Raw genomic sequence first — 14,734 nt, forward strand, 5'->3', positions numbered from 1 at the left:
GAAATTGTGTTGGAGATTTTTGTTAAGTAGGTTTTAGCTGCTCTTGTCATAAAAAAAGTAACTACGTGAGACAATAAGTACCTTAATTTGTTCCACCATAGTAACCATTTTACTATCTATCTATCTATCTATATATATATCTCATAACAGCATGTTGTAAACCTCAAATATACATAGCCAGCATTAATAAATCATTTTCATTAGGCCATTGCCTGGTACACCCCTATCCACTGGAAGCAAGCGTGGGAAAAATTAGATACTGACATTGAATTTAACAGATGTTCAGCAGTATCTCCAACATTCCGAAAGCGTGTGTTTCAGTGGACAGCACCTACAACTACAATAACTAAAGAAAAACAAGATCAACCTAAGAAAGATATCTCAAATTATCAGGTGGAACAAGCTCAAGTTCTTCTTAAGAGGTAAGGATTGTTTGGTTTGTTTGTTTTAATGGGTCCTTCCCACAATTAGTAACTGAGCATGTGGGAACGACTAGGTGACAAATGGATGTGTAATGTATAAATTAAATCAATAGTGATTTTTGGAAACTACTATTTTGAATAGAACTCATAGGAAAAGCACGAAAACAGAATGAGCAGGTAAATACTCATAGGGCAATGAAGGCTGGCGATCTTCACTAGGTAGTATTGAGACCCCTCTGGCCATTTCACTTTTTTTTTCTTTTTTTTTTTTTTTTTTTTTTTGAGACAGAGTCTCGCTCTGTCACCCAGGCTGGAGTGCAGTGGCGCGATCTCGGCTCACTGCAGGCTCCGCCCCCCGGGTTCACGCCATTCTCCTGCCTCAGTCTCCTGAATAGCTGGGACTACAGGCGCCCACCACCACGCCCGGCTAATTTTTTTTGTATTTTTAGTAGAGACGGGGTTTCACCGTGTTAGCCAGGATGGTCTCGATCTCCTGACCTTGTGATCCGCCCGCCTTGGCCTCCCAAAGTGCTGGGATTACAGGCGTGAGCCACGGCGGCCGGCCGCCGTTTCACTTTTCATGGGCACTGTTATTAGAGGCAAGGCTGCTGCAGAGAGGTGAAAAGGTGAGGTATCCCCAAGTCTTTAGCAGTGCTTAGGTGGAGGGAGAGGTGCATTATCCAGGAATTTTATCTTGGATCAAAAGCTGCCTATGGACAGAGGTACAGAATATATTATTCATTTGTAGGCAGATGCTTCTGAAGTTATAATAAAAGTTCTGCCCACAAAGTTTAAAAAGTCATATTCTCTTGGTTTTGAAATATGCTTCCCCTTTAATTGTGCCTTCAACATTAACACCACAGCATAAAATGGCTTTTGAGTTCCATTTAGGCTTTTTTCTTTTACAGAGAGAAGGAAATCCCACCAACCGTTTTCCCCAATCGCAGCCCTTGGTGCCAGAATCCATATGTCTCTGCACATCCTTACTGTCCTCTGATTGAACCACACAATACATCCACCGCTGGAGGCAGCTTGGATAGACAGCCCAGGTCTCGGTCAGCCAGACCTAATCGAGCCTCAGGTCAGTTAAAAGAGTACTTGTTCCAGTGGAGCGTGCGTGTGTGTGCATGCACATGTGTTAACTAGTGGGTTAAGTGGTTAAAATGTGCTAAGTGTTAAAGATGATTCATATTCTCAAGAATAGATGGCTCTTAAAGGAAGTATTGTTAACCATTCACTTACATTTCCCCTAGCACAATGTCTTCCACTGTGCTAGATAAACATCTGTCTTTGATAAATATCTGTTGAATGAATCAATGAATTAAAAGAACAGCGTGGCCAGCAAGGGTATGTATGATTCTTGAAGTTCAATGAAAAACACTTTTTGTTTTTTCATCAGGCAGCAAAAACTGTTCTTACAAGTTATGCTGTGTTGAAAAAAATTCCACCTTTTCCAAACACACTCTAATGTTAATCCCCAATTCTTTCTCCTTCAGAAGTTTCTTAAGTCCTCTAAATAAAGCTTTTAGAGTTAGTATGATTAACACACACTCTGTGAATGGATTTTAGGAAGTCCATGCACTTGCTACATTATTCACAAAATTGTGTGTGTCTATATGATTTTTTCTGGGGAGAGAGTCCATGAAGTTCATCAGATGTCCACAAGTATTTAACAAGAACTGGAGTAGAAGAACATAAAGCCAAGAAGGAACCAGACTCAACTATTGGAGAAAGCCTGTTTAATACACCAGCAATATCCTGGTGAAGTTGTAATGATTCACACACTTTGACTTAGGAAAGAAGAGCTTGTTTTCTAAAAAATGAAATCTTAAGCGAGATCCCAGTATATAAAATGCATAAAAACAGATCCACCCAAGGTGAGGAGGATGTAGCAATTTCCACTGCTCCTGACCCCCTTATTCTTCCATTTCTCTTTGCCTGTGATCTTTAAGACACCGCGAAATCACAAGATTCTCCATGAAACAATATGACAACCATTGTGTTAATATGCTAGCACATCACTGGGAAATGGCACCCCCAAAATAGTACCTTTTAGAAGTGGAATGATGGAAATTTTGTAAATCACTGAATATATTTCTTTTTCTTTCTTTTTTTTTCCTGCTTAGAATTCTTTTATTATTATTATTATTCTTACACTTTAAGTTTTAGGGTACATGTGCACAATGTGCAGGTTAGTTACATATGTATATATGTGCCATGCTGGTGTGCTGCACCCATTAACTTGTCATTTAGCATTAGGTATATCTCCTAAAACTCCCCCCTCCCCCCACCCCACAACAGTCCCCAGAGTGTCATATTCCCCTTCCTGTGTCCATGTGTTCTCATTGTTCAATTCCTACCTATGAGTGAGAAGATGCGGTGTTGGTTTTTTGTTCTTGCGATAGTTTACTGAGAATGATGATTTCCAATTTCATCCATGTCCCTACAAAGGACATGAACTCATCATTTTTTATGGCTGCATAGTATTCCGTGGTGTATATGTGCCACATTTTCTTAATCCAGTCTATCATTATTGGACATTTGGGTTGATTCCAAGTCTTTGCTATTGTGAATAGTGCCGCAATAAACATACGTGTGCATGTGTCTTTACAGCAGCATGATTTATAGTCCTTTGGGTATATACCCAGTAATGGGATGGCTGGGTCAAATGGTATTTCTAGTTCTAGATCCCTGAGGAATCGCCACACTGACTTCCACAATGGTTGAACTAGTTTACAGTCCCACCAACAGTGTAAAAGTGTTCCTATTTCTCCACATCCTCTCCAGCACCTGTTGTTTCCTGACTTTTTAATGATTGCCATTCTAACTGGTGTGAGATGGTATCTCATTGTGGTTTTAATTTGCATTTCTGTGATGGCCAGTGATGGTGAGCATTTTTTCATGTGTTTTTTGGCTGCATAAATGTCTTCTTTTGAGAAGTGTCTGTACATGTCCTTCGCCCACTTTTTGATGGGGTTGTTTGTTTTTTTCTTGTAAATTTGTTTGAGTTCATTGTAGATTCTGGGTGTTAGCCCTTTGTCAGATGAGTAGGTTGTGAAAATTTTCTCCCATTTTGTAGGTTGCCTGTTCACTCTGATGGTAGTTTCTTTTGCTGTGCAGAAGCTCTTTAGTTTATATTTCTTTTTCATAAAATTGTGTACCATGTAGCTCTATGTCTGACTTTCCTCATCTGTAAAGATATGGTTCTGAAATTGAAGGTCTCTTTAGCAATAAACTCTGGGCATGTGTGTGAACTTTAGATATAGATATAGATATATTAGATAGATGTAAACAACTTTGGCCCTTTATAATCTTTAGTACTTTATGACTTAAATTTGAGGCTTTCAAGAAATACATTAATTTATGTTTTTCTTTAATTAATGATAATCTTCACTAGTTTACTTATTCAGAACAAATTATTTTCCAGAGAAATTTGATTTCAAAATTTTTGAGGCACTTTTCTATAATATGATGGTGGCAACTCATCTTGATTATTCAATAACATTTGCTATTCAACACAAAGCACTTCACCGTATGTGCATATTTTGTAGTAGTAATTCAAAAATAGTTGCTTTGATACCTCTACAGTCTTTATACATCGTTATATAACTTTTTTTCCATTCACTTAATTTTCAGTATGAACAGATATACATCAGAATTGTACGATTTTTTCTTTGATTTCTACCACAAAAGATGGCCACAAAGAAACAGATGTTATGAATGATTGGTTGCTGATTGATTGAATCAAGTAATCCCTGAATTACCAGTTCATCTCCTTGAAAGGATTTGTAACATGATTCTTCAAGGGAAAGTTACATGGTTTGTTAATTATCCACTATCTTTTTAATTTGCCTGCTACTGGAAAATTTGCCACCGTTAGCACTCACTTAATAGCTGGCAAAGAAAAAAAACAGACAAAACAAAAAGTAATTATACTTGGAAGTTGTTTAATCCTGCTCCATTTACCCTAAAATAATAAATAGGCTAGTTTGCTGAGTTACAGAAGAATCGTAGATAGAAAGAAATCTATCTTCTATCTGAAAATGGTTGCCTTGTTTTAAACTGTCTCTCAAATACGCTACAGAGGAGCCTAGAGACTAATAAATAGGATAATTTTAAAGAAACATCTACACACTGTATTTCCAACTTATGCTGAACACATTTTGTTTTTAAAAGCATGTTAAAATACAGCAAGTATAATGTTAAAAACACCCATATATTAATCATGCAGAATGAATGCATGTTAATATTTTATTGTATTGTTTCACATTACCAAAAACAAAAATTCATAAATTTGAAGTTCCCTTTAATTGTATTTGCAGTTCTGATCTGATATTGGAATAAATCATTCTGGTTCTCATTTTATACTTTGTTTACATGCATATGGATCCATACATATATTTAAAATAATTTGTGTGTTTTTAATTTACATAAATGGCATCGTGCTAAATGTGCCAGCTCTTTTTGACTTACTGTAATTTGGGGGATTTAACTACAGTAATATAGAGAGACCTAATTCAGTCACTTTAACCATTATGTAGTATTTTATTATACAAATTTACTGTATCTTGTTTATTCCCCTATTAATGTTTTTCTCGTCAATAATGTAGATGAAAAATTTTTTAAATATTTTAATTTTCTTTTTTACTTTAAAAAAAATTTACCAAGTCTTTGAATGCATCCAAGAAAATGTTATGTCTACGGCAATGATTATCCTTGCGCAAGTCTACTTGTGCATACATACAAAGGTTCCTTTGGGGTTCATACCTAAACTTTTAAAATCTTGTAAAATTCCTACATGTACTTATTCAGTTGTATGGTACCTGTATCTTCAACTTTATTAGATTTTGCTCAACTGCTCTAGGAAGAATTTTGCTAATTTATACTCCCACCAACATAGTAAAATATTTCCCATTCCCCTTATTCTCACCTAACTTTATATTGCCAGAATCTTAAATTATGTGCCAATCTGACGGACATTAACTAGTAACTCATTATCTTAATGTGAAGTTCTTCTTTAATAGTGGTGTTGTGCATATTTTCATATGTAAAAAAATAAAAAAATCTTTCCCTATCTCATAATAATTCTCATAATAATGAAGTTATGTGCTTATATTTATTAATTTTGGGGGAGTATCCGTTCCCTCAAGCATTTCCCTCTGAGTTACAAACAATCCAATTACACCCTTCAAGTTAGTTTAAAATGTACAATTAAGTTATTATTGACTGTAGTCACCCTATTGTACTATCAAATAGTAGGTCTTATTCATTCTTTCTTTTTTTTTTTTGTAACCATTAACCATCCTTACCTCCCCACCCCGCAAATCCCCCACTACCCTTCCCAGCCTCTGGCAACCATCCTTCTACTCTCTATGTCCGTGAGTTCAATTGTTTTACTTTTTAGATCCTACAAATAAGTGAGAACGTTGTGTGTTTATATTTATTTCTCATAGTTTTTCCAATTTGCTTTTTGTATATGTCTTTAATATATTTGAAATTGTTTTTATGTATGGTATGAAATAGTGACCTCAGATTTCTTCCATATGGAAAACCATTTGTCTCAACACCAGAGAGTGTGTCCATCACGTGCACACTGATTTCTAGTACCACCTCCCTCCTATGCTTGGGTCTGGGTCTGTGCTCTCTAGAGTGTTCTATTGATCTATCGCTGTGCCAATAACACTGTTCCTGTTGTTATTGGTACGTAATCATTCTTTTGCTCTCTTTTTGCTCTTCCCTTTCAGTGTGATTTGGCTTTTCTTAAACTTTTTACTCCTCTTTACAAGAATCATTTTTATCAAGTTTCACACAGAAAAACCATCTTGTTGGTAGTGTGATTAAAATGGTAAGAATTTTAAAGGTCATGTTGAGAGAAAGTTGATACCTTTATGATACTGAGTCATGGTATATGAAATCAATTGTCAGTTCATTCAGATTTCTTTCATGGCTTTCATTGATATTTTCTCATTTTTTTCCATAAAATTCTTGTATATCGTTTGTAGATTTCTCACCCAGGCAGGTGTATTGATTTGTTATTATTGTTGCTACTGCTTTTGAAAATGCTATCTCTTTCTATAACTTTTTTTTCAGCTTTTAAAGAAGAGGAAAATTATCTTTGTGTATTGCTCTTGTTTCAACAAATTTTCTGAACTTTTTAGTTTTGATAGCTTGTAGTCTCATGGGTTTGTTTGCTTGTTTGTTTGTTTGCTTGTTTTTGAAACAGAGTCTGACTCTCTCACTGTAGCTGGAGTGCAGTAGCACGGTATCAGCTCACTGCAACGTTTGCTTCCCTAGTTCCGGTGATTCTCGTGCCTCAGCCTCCCGAGCAGCTGAAATCACAGGTGTACGCCACCACACCCAGCTAATTTTTGTATTTTTAGTACAGACAGAGCTTTGCCATGTTGGCCAGGCTGGTCTCAAATTCCTGACCTCAAGTGTTGGCCCTCCAAAGTGCTGGGATTACAGGCATGAGCCACCGTGCCTGGCCACATGGGTTGTTTTTCCCCTCTGTATTGCACAATTGTGTACAAATGACATCCTTTCTTTCCAATGCTTTTAAATTTATATTGTGTTCTTGCATTATTGCATTGGCAATAATGCGAGATAGTTCCAGTGAGCATGGCCAACTTTGTCTTATTCATATTTTTAATCGGGATGCATCTTAGTGGAAGATTTGCTGAAAGTCACCACTGAGCATTCATTTTGCTGAGAATTTGTTCCTGTGGGAATTAGCACAAATTTGGGGGAATGTTCTGAATTCTACAATGTATGGGGTTAGGAATTTTATTCAGTATAATGCAGATCAAATGCACAGGGCCTCTAGCTAACTTTGTGGCTATGGATTATTAAAGGATTAAATACGATGTGACACTCATCCTGCCCCTCGGTGTTCACAACAAACTAAAATGCCAGAAACCACTCATGGGCAATAAATGTTTCTGATGATTTGGGAGTCATGAGAAGAGGTTTCATTAAAGCCCCCTCCCCATAAAAAAAAAAAAATTGTGAGTAGATTCTCCTAAGAATCCTTTCAACTGGCCCCAAGAGGGATTACCCTTGGCCCCTTACGCCATGCACTACCAAAGCTCTTGCCATAATTGCCCTCTTTGTCTCTTTCAGAAGCTCTCACTCCCATAGCTTCAGGAGTCACCATACCTTCTACCAAAAGCCTGGTAAGATATCCTCCCCCTATCATAAGAGGAATTTGACAGCAGATGTCAAGAGGAAACATTTTCACCTCCTTATAAATTCCACTATTATTTCGACTTCACAAATAAGAATTTAGTAAGTGATGGAGCTAGAAAATTTTCCGCTTTTGAACCTTTTTTTAATGTTATAAAATACATAAAAAACAAAAAAGACACTTCTCTACCCACTTCCCCAAATGAAAAATATTAATACATTGTCGTATTTGCATTAATTATTTTTTAAAATAAGCAGTACATGTCAAAAGTCTCCTAGATTTCTTTTTCTAGTCCTAGTCCTATTCCCCTCCTTTGTTCCCTAAAGCAACATCCATGAACTAGGGATATTTTTTCTTTTTGCTGTTGTCTCGTTTTTTGCTGCTTAATGCAAATCTAACTTCAAATTCAAACATTTTTCCACTATCAACTGTTGAAGCTCAAAAAACTCAGCTGTAGCTGCAAATATGTATTTCAAACCTATATAACCAAAGCAAATGTTGCAAAAGACAATATTGATTTTTGTAAGTATGACAGATTCTGATATTTCCTACTTTTATTTCATTTTAAAATACTTGCCGTGACCTTCTAAATTTATTTCATAACCAATAGAGAGGGAAAGATTTGCTGTTTAAGAAACAGTGCTTTAGAAATATTTATGAAAAGACGAGAGCAATGGAAAAGGCTCAGGGGAGATAGCATTGGAACTAAGGTATTGAAGGTCAAATAGGAATTATTCAGGTTGAAAAGAGGGTGGGCAAAGCATTCTGAGTAGAAGAAACAGTACATATTAAAAGCACAAGGAGGCAAGAATAAACTTTGGGTTCAGTGAACAGAGAGAAATTGTATCCGACTGAAATATAAGTAGAAATTGAGGTGTTAGTCCAGAAAGTTTGGTAAGGACTAGATGTTAGAGGTATTTGTACACCACCATGTTAGAGTTTCGACTGTATTATGAAAATACTGAGGAGGCAACAATAACAATTGGATTTTAAATAGGTGTAATAGTTAATAGTTATAGTTAATAGTCTCATATAGTTAGATCTGTGTTTAAAAGAGAATTTTAAAAGCAATGTGAAAAATGAAATGGAGTAGGAAAGATTCCAAACTCTTTATCTCCAGCCCAACATTCTATTCTGAACTTCTGATTTATGAGGCTAATTACTTATAATCTCTAGCTGGATGCCCTACAAGTGTCTCATTCTCAGAATGTTCAGAACAACTCATCATTGTCTTTCCTTCAAAGTCTGTCATTCCACTGATTTTCCTTATATAAGTGAATGCCATTCAGAAACCCGAGGTATCCTAATGGTCTTTCTCTACTCCTTTTCCTTCCTCAACTCCCAAGTATAATCAATCTTGTTTAGGTATCCTAAACATTTCTTCTCTTACTTAAAAATCTTCATTTTCTCCCCATTGCCCTCATGGTGGAGTCCAAATCCATAAAATTGTTTAAGTATCTTTGAGCCAGGGCTGTCCTATCTCATCACACATTCTCCTTCTTGCATTCTATGCTTTAGTCATCTTGAAGTTCTTTCAGTTCTTCAAACACACCCTGACTACCTCCAGGCCTTCACACATTCTTTCACCCCTCCTCTTCTCATGGATAATTCTTTTTCATCCTTAAAGTTTCACTTATATGTCACTATCTCCAAAGAACCCTTCTCTGGTCCCCACCAAATGAGATTTGCCCCTAATATGTGTTCTCAGTAATATCTTACACTCACCAAGCAAAGCATTTATTGCACTGTATTGTAAATTCTCTTTTATCTCTGGACTATAAGTGTTCAATTGCTTTTATTTTGCTTGTCTTTTTGTCACTTGCACCAAACTCAGTACATGACACATAGGAGTTAATATGTGTATACTGAAGGACAGACTGAAAAAAAGACACTGAAGATTTTTAAATGACATCTCATAGAGTTAGACTGGTATTTTAATGAGAATTTTAGAAAGAATATAAAAAATAAAATGGAATACAAAATATCCCCAAATCTAGGGGAAAAAAAAGCAGTAAGAAAGCAAAGGATAAGGAAAGAAAGGAACAACAAAAAAAGATTAAAGACTGAGCACAAGTAAGTCTAGTAGAGTTGTAATTTGAATCCCAAAAGGAGATGATGGAGAGGTTGGGACAGAAACAATATTTAAGTAAATAATGGCAAAAATTCTCAAAAACTGATACAAAGACATCAAGCCGCAGAATTAAGAATAATAATAAATCCCAAGCAGCATAAATACAAAGGAAACCACATCTATGTACATCATAATAAAACTTCAGAAAACAAAATATAGAAGTCATAAGATAATGGAATGATAGCCTCAATGTGCTAGCAGAACTTCTAATCCTGAGTTCTATATTGAGGAAAAATATACCTGAAAGGGTGAAGGTAAAATAAGGACATTTTCTGACAAAAAAAAAACAAAACTGGAAGGATTCATTAATGGCAAATCCACACTAAGGAAATACTTCAAATAGAAAGAAAATTATCCCACATGAATGCGCAGAGCTATAGGGAGAAGTAAAAAAAAAAAAATGGAAACAATCAAAACATGAACAAACATAAATGTTTACTACACAAAATAATACTGATGTTGTCTTATAGGGTTTTAAATTTAGATAGAATTTAAATACATGACAACTGTATAGTTTCCTAGGGAGGGCTACCTTCACAAAGCACCACAAACTTGATGTCTTAAAACAATAGAAATTTATTCTCTCACAATACTGAGGCAGAAGTCTAAAAGCAAGGTGTTGGCAAGGCCATGCTCACTTTGAAGACTTTAGAAAATTATCTTTCCTTGCATCTTCTTAGTTTCTAGTCATTGCCAGCATTCCTTGATACTCCTTGGCTTGTTGATCCATCGCTGTAATTTCTGCCTCTGTCTTCATATGGCCTTAACTTCCTGTGTGTCTGTGTCCAATTTCTCTCTTCTTTATAAGAACGTCAATCACTGGGTTAGGGCCTATACCAATCCAGCAGGACCTCATCTTAATTTTATTACATTTCCGAATACCCTATGTCCAAATAAAGTCATGTTCGCAGGTTCCAAGGGTTAGGACACATCTTTTAGGGAGACACAATTCAATCCATTACAACAGAAATAGAACAAAAGTTGGGAGAGGACTAAATGGAGTTAAAGTACTCTAAATTTTCTGTTTTTCCAATAAGTTGTAAAAATAGCAACTTATATTAGATTTTAATAAATCAAAAATACATGTTGTAATATACGATGGAAACTAAAAGAATAGTAGAAGAATGTCGGCCTGGCACAGTGGCTCATGCCAGTAATCCTAGCACTTTGGGAGGCCGAGGCAGGCAGATCACCTGAGGTCAGGAGTTCGAGACCAGCCTGGCCAACGTGGTGAAACCCCATCTCTACTGAAAATACAAAGATTAGCTGAGCATGGTGGTGTGCACCTGTAATCCCAGCTACTCTGGAGGCTGAGGCAGGAGAATCGCTTGAACCTGGGAGGTGGAGGTTGCAGTGAGCCGAGATCACGCCATTGCACTCCAGCCTGGACGACAAGAGTGAAACTCTGTCTCAAAAAACAAAAAGATATATGTCATACTTTCATTATCATTCAGTTAAAAATATATAATTTCCAACGTAATATCTTCTTTGATACATGGGATATTTGGGGATAATATATCACCAAGAAATTGGGTTTATTTCAGGAATGCAAGGCTGGTTATAAAGAGGAAAATTATATAATCATCTCAATAGTAAAAGCATTTGATAAAATATTCACTCCATACCCACGAGAGGAAAACCTTAGAATATTAGGACTAGAAAGAATTTTCTTAATCTGACGAATGATATTTGCAAAACTCCTAAAGCAAACTATATCATACTTAACGGTGAAGTAGGTGAAGTGGCGAAAGATTTTTCCTTGAGGTCCTGAGCAAGACAAGAATTCTCTTTATGATGACTTCTATTCAACATTGTACTAGAAGTCTGCGTGAAATAAGGCAAGAAAAATGAATATACACATACTAATTACCCCATAAACCAGCAATTTCATTCCTAAGAACTATATATATCTAACAAATATATACGTATGTGCACCAAAATATACATACAATAATGGTCTGAGTGACTGTATTTGTAGTAGCCAAAAACTAGAAGCAGTCCAGGTGTTCATCAATTATTTAATGGATAAATAAATTATACTGTGTTCATACAATCCCATAGGCAATGAATATGAATGAACTACTGCTACATGCAATAATATCAGTGAATCTCATAAGCATACTATTGAACAAGAAATGTCAGACAAAAAGGAATGTGTATTGAATGATTTTGCGTATATAAAATTCAGAAACATACAATATTGAACCATGGTGTCAAAGGTCAGAATAATCGTTATCTTTGGGAGAAGAAAGGAGTAATATTTAGAGGTTACCAAAAATGCTTCTAGAACACTGACATGTTCCATTTCTTGATCCAAGTGGTGTTTCCAAGTATGTTTTACTGGCTTCACCATGCTGTAAATTATGATTTGTGAACTTTCCTTCATGTATATTACACTTAAATACATTTTATTTTAAAAAACTTAATGAGCAATAAAAACTGGTAAGGGAAGAAAGCATGGTTCCATTAATGAGCATGGACAGCTTATATACTGACAAGGAAGGACAAAGAAAATCTAAAAAAAAAAAACACGTTGATGAACTCAAAATGAATATTAATAACATGAAGCTTATTCAGTGTAAGAGAAAAACAGTCTTAACCATTAATAAGCTTAAACCCATCATTATGTTGCAGTGTCTTGGGAATTAATTTTAATATAGTTTGTCATAGCTCAGTCATTTCCAGAAATACCTCATAGCAGAGAAAGCTAATTGCAGCCCTTAAAATATTCTTCCTTTATACACAAGATTCACAGGTCCAGGGAAATCTAGACACATGGCCATCAATAATAAGAACTGTTTTTCTCAGCCTCTGCTGCAAATAGTAGGATTATGTGTCAACATCCTGTATAATGGAATGTGAACAGAAATTGTGTCTACAACATCTGGATCATGCCCCAGGAGTGTGGGCTCCCCTGTGCCTTCTCTATGGCATGACCATGGGGCTAGAGCTGCCATATTTCTTTTTTTTATTATTATTATACTTTAAGTTTTAGGGTACATGTGCACATTGTGCAGGTTAGTTACATATGTATACATGTGCCATGCTGGTGTGCTGCACCCACTAACTCGTCATCTAGCATTAGGTATATCTCCCAATGCTATCCCTCCCCCCTCCCCCCACCCCACCACAGTCCCCAGAGTGTGATATTCCCCTTCCTGTGTCCATGTGATCTCATTGTTCAATTCCCACCTATGAGTGAGAATATGCGGTGTTTGGTTTTTTGTTCTTGCGATAGTTTACTGAGAATGATGATTTCCAATTTCATCCATGTCCCTACAAAGGACACGAACTCATCATTTTTTATGGCTGCATAGTATTCCATGGTGTATATGTGCCACATTTTCTTAATCCAGTCTATCATTGTTGGACATTTGGGTTGGTTCCAAGTCTTTGCTATTGTGAATAATGCCGCAATAAACATATGTGTGCATGTGTCTTTATAGCAGCATGATTTATAGTCATTTGGGTATATACCCAGTAATGGGATGGCTGGGTCAAATGGTATTTCTAGTTCTAGATCCCTGAGGAATCGCCACACTGACTTCCACAATGGTTGAACTAGTTTACAGTCCCACCAACAGGGTAAAAGTGTTCCTATTTCTCCACATCCTCTCCAGCACCTGTTGTTTCCTGACTTTTTAATGATTGCCATTCTAACTGGTGTGAGATGGTATCTCATAGTGGTTTTGATTTGCATTTCTCTGATGGCTAGTGATGATGAGCATTTTTTCATGTGTTTTTCAACTGAGAGATGAAGCCATGAGCTGAGGATGGAAAAGCCACCCAAAGTGCCCTGGACTGGCACATCTCCAGACTGTTAAATGAGAGAGAAATACTTTTGTTTATGCCATTTTTAAGTTGGATCTTTGTGTCTGAGCCAGATGGCCCATAGAATAATGCTACCATTTCAAGATTTAGTTTCCCTTAATAGGCTATTGGTTAAAAAGAAAACAAAAATCACAGCCAGAACAGACATTTTTTAAGATAATTAGGTGAATTTGAATACAGAATGAATATTAGACATTGAGTCATTGTTCTTTTCTTAGGTGTATTAATTGTATTGTGGTTATATTAGTTGTTCTTAGGAGATTCATACTGAAATCTTACTCTCTAATGGTCTGGTCATGTAGGCATATATGATAGATATAATGTGTCTGGGCACAGTAGCTCACACCTGTAATCCCAGCACTTTGGGAGGCCAAGGTGGGTGCATCACTTAAGGTCAGGAGTTTGAGACTAGCCTGGCCAACATGGTGAAACCCTGTCTCTACTAAAAATACAAAATTAGCAAGGTGTGGTGGAGCATGCCTGTAATCCCAGCTACTCGGGAGGCCGAGGCACAAGAATTGCTTGAACCCGGGAGGTAGAGGTTGCAGTGAGCCAAGATCACATCATTACACTCCAGCCTGGGCGACAACAGCAAAACTCCATTTCAAAAAATAAATAAATAAATAAGATAATGCAAATATGGCAAATATTAATGATTAAATCTGGGTGATAAGTATACAAATTTGGTTGTATTATTCATTGACATTTTCTGTATGTTTAAATTTTTCACAATAAAAATTCGAAATAGTAAAATAAATAAGACAGATTTTTTGACAGAATCTAGTATGTACCAGGAGCTGTTAGAGCACAAAGGCAAGTCCCTGAGTGCAGCACGAAGGAGTCGTCAGAATGAAGACTAACAGCCCTTTAACACAGCAGATAAGTTTACACTGTGTTGCCATTATTCATCCTACACCTAGAGAGAATGTGCTTTCTTCTTGCTCTGATTAGCTTGTAGATTATCGACAATTTTGCCAGTATTCTTCTGTAATTCAAGTTAAATGACAGAAACTAGTCTGAAGATAGTATTTTGCATTGTTTCGAGTTGATATTGTGAGCATGTTCAGTTTAATGTACTTTATTTGTTCATGGTTGAATGCGCTTTGCCTATCTTCTGCAATCCATCTCATATACTGCAGTGGAATTCATCTTAATTGTGGACTCTGC

General features: G+C 36.3%; 1 protein-coding gene across 5 annotated transcripts in view; it reads left to right on the plus strand.

The window, feature by feature from the left end:
- LMNTD1 (lamin tail domain containing 1) overlaps positions 1–14,734 on the plus strand; it is a 66,739-nt gene that overhangs the window by 26,949 nt on the left and 25,056 nt on the right. For all 5 annotated transcript variants that reach the window (XR_008670375.2, XR_008670376.1, XM_004052883.4 and 2 more), the window contains exons 6-7: positions 205–422; positions 1,331–1,503. Coding sequence is in view for 3 of the 5 variants with exons in the window: in XM_004052883.4 (XP_004052931.3) it covers positions 205–422; positions 1,331–1,503 (391 nt within the window). In the remaining 2 variants the exon portion in view is untranslated. The remainder of the gene's footprint in view (positions 1–204; positions 423–1,330; positions 1,504–14,734) is intronic.

This window comes from Gorilla gorilla, chromosome 10 (assembly GCF_029281585.2).
Source record: "Gorilla gorilla gorilla isolate KB3781 chromosome 10, NHGRI_mGorGor1-v2.1_pri, whole genome shotgun sequence".
NCBI classification, from domain to species: Eukaryota; Metazoa; Chordata; class Mammalia; order Primates; family Hominidae; genus Gorilla; species Gorilla gorilla.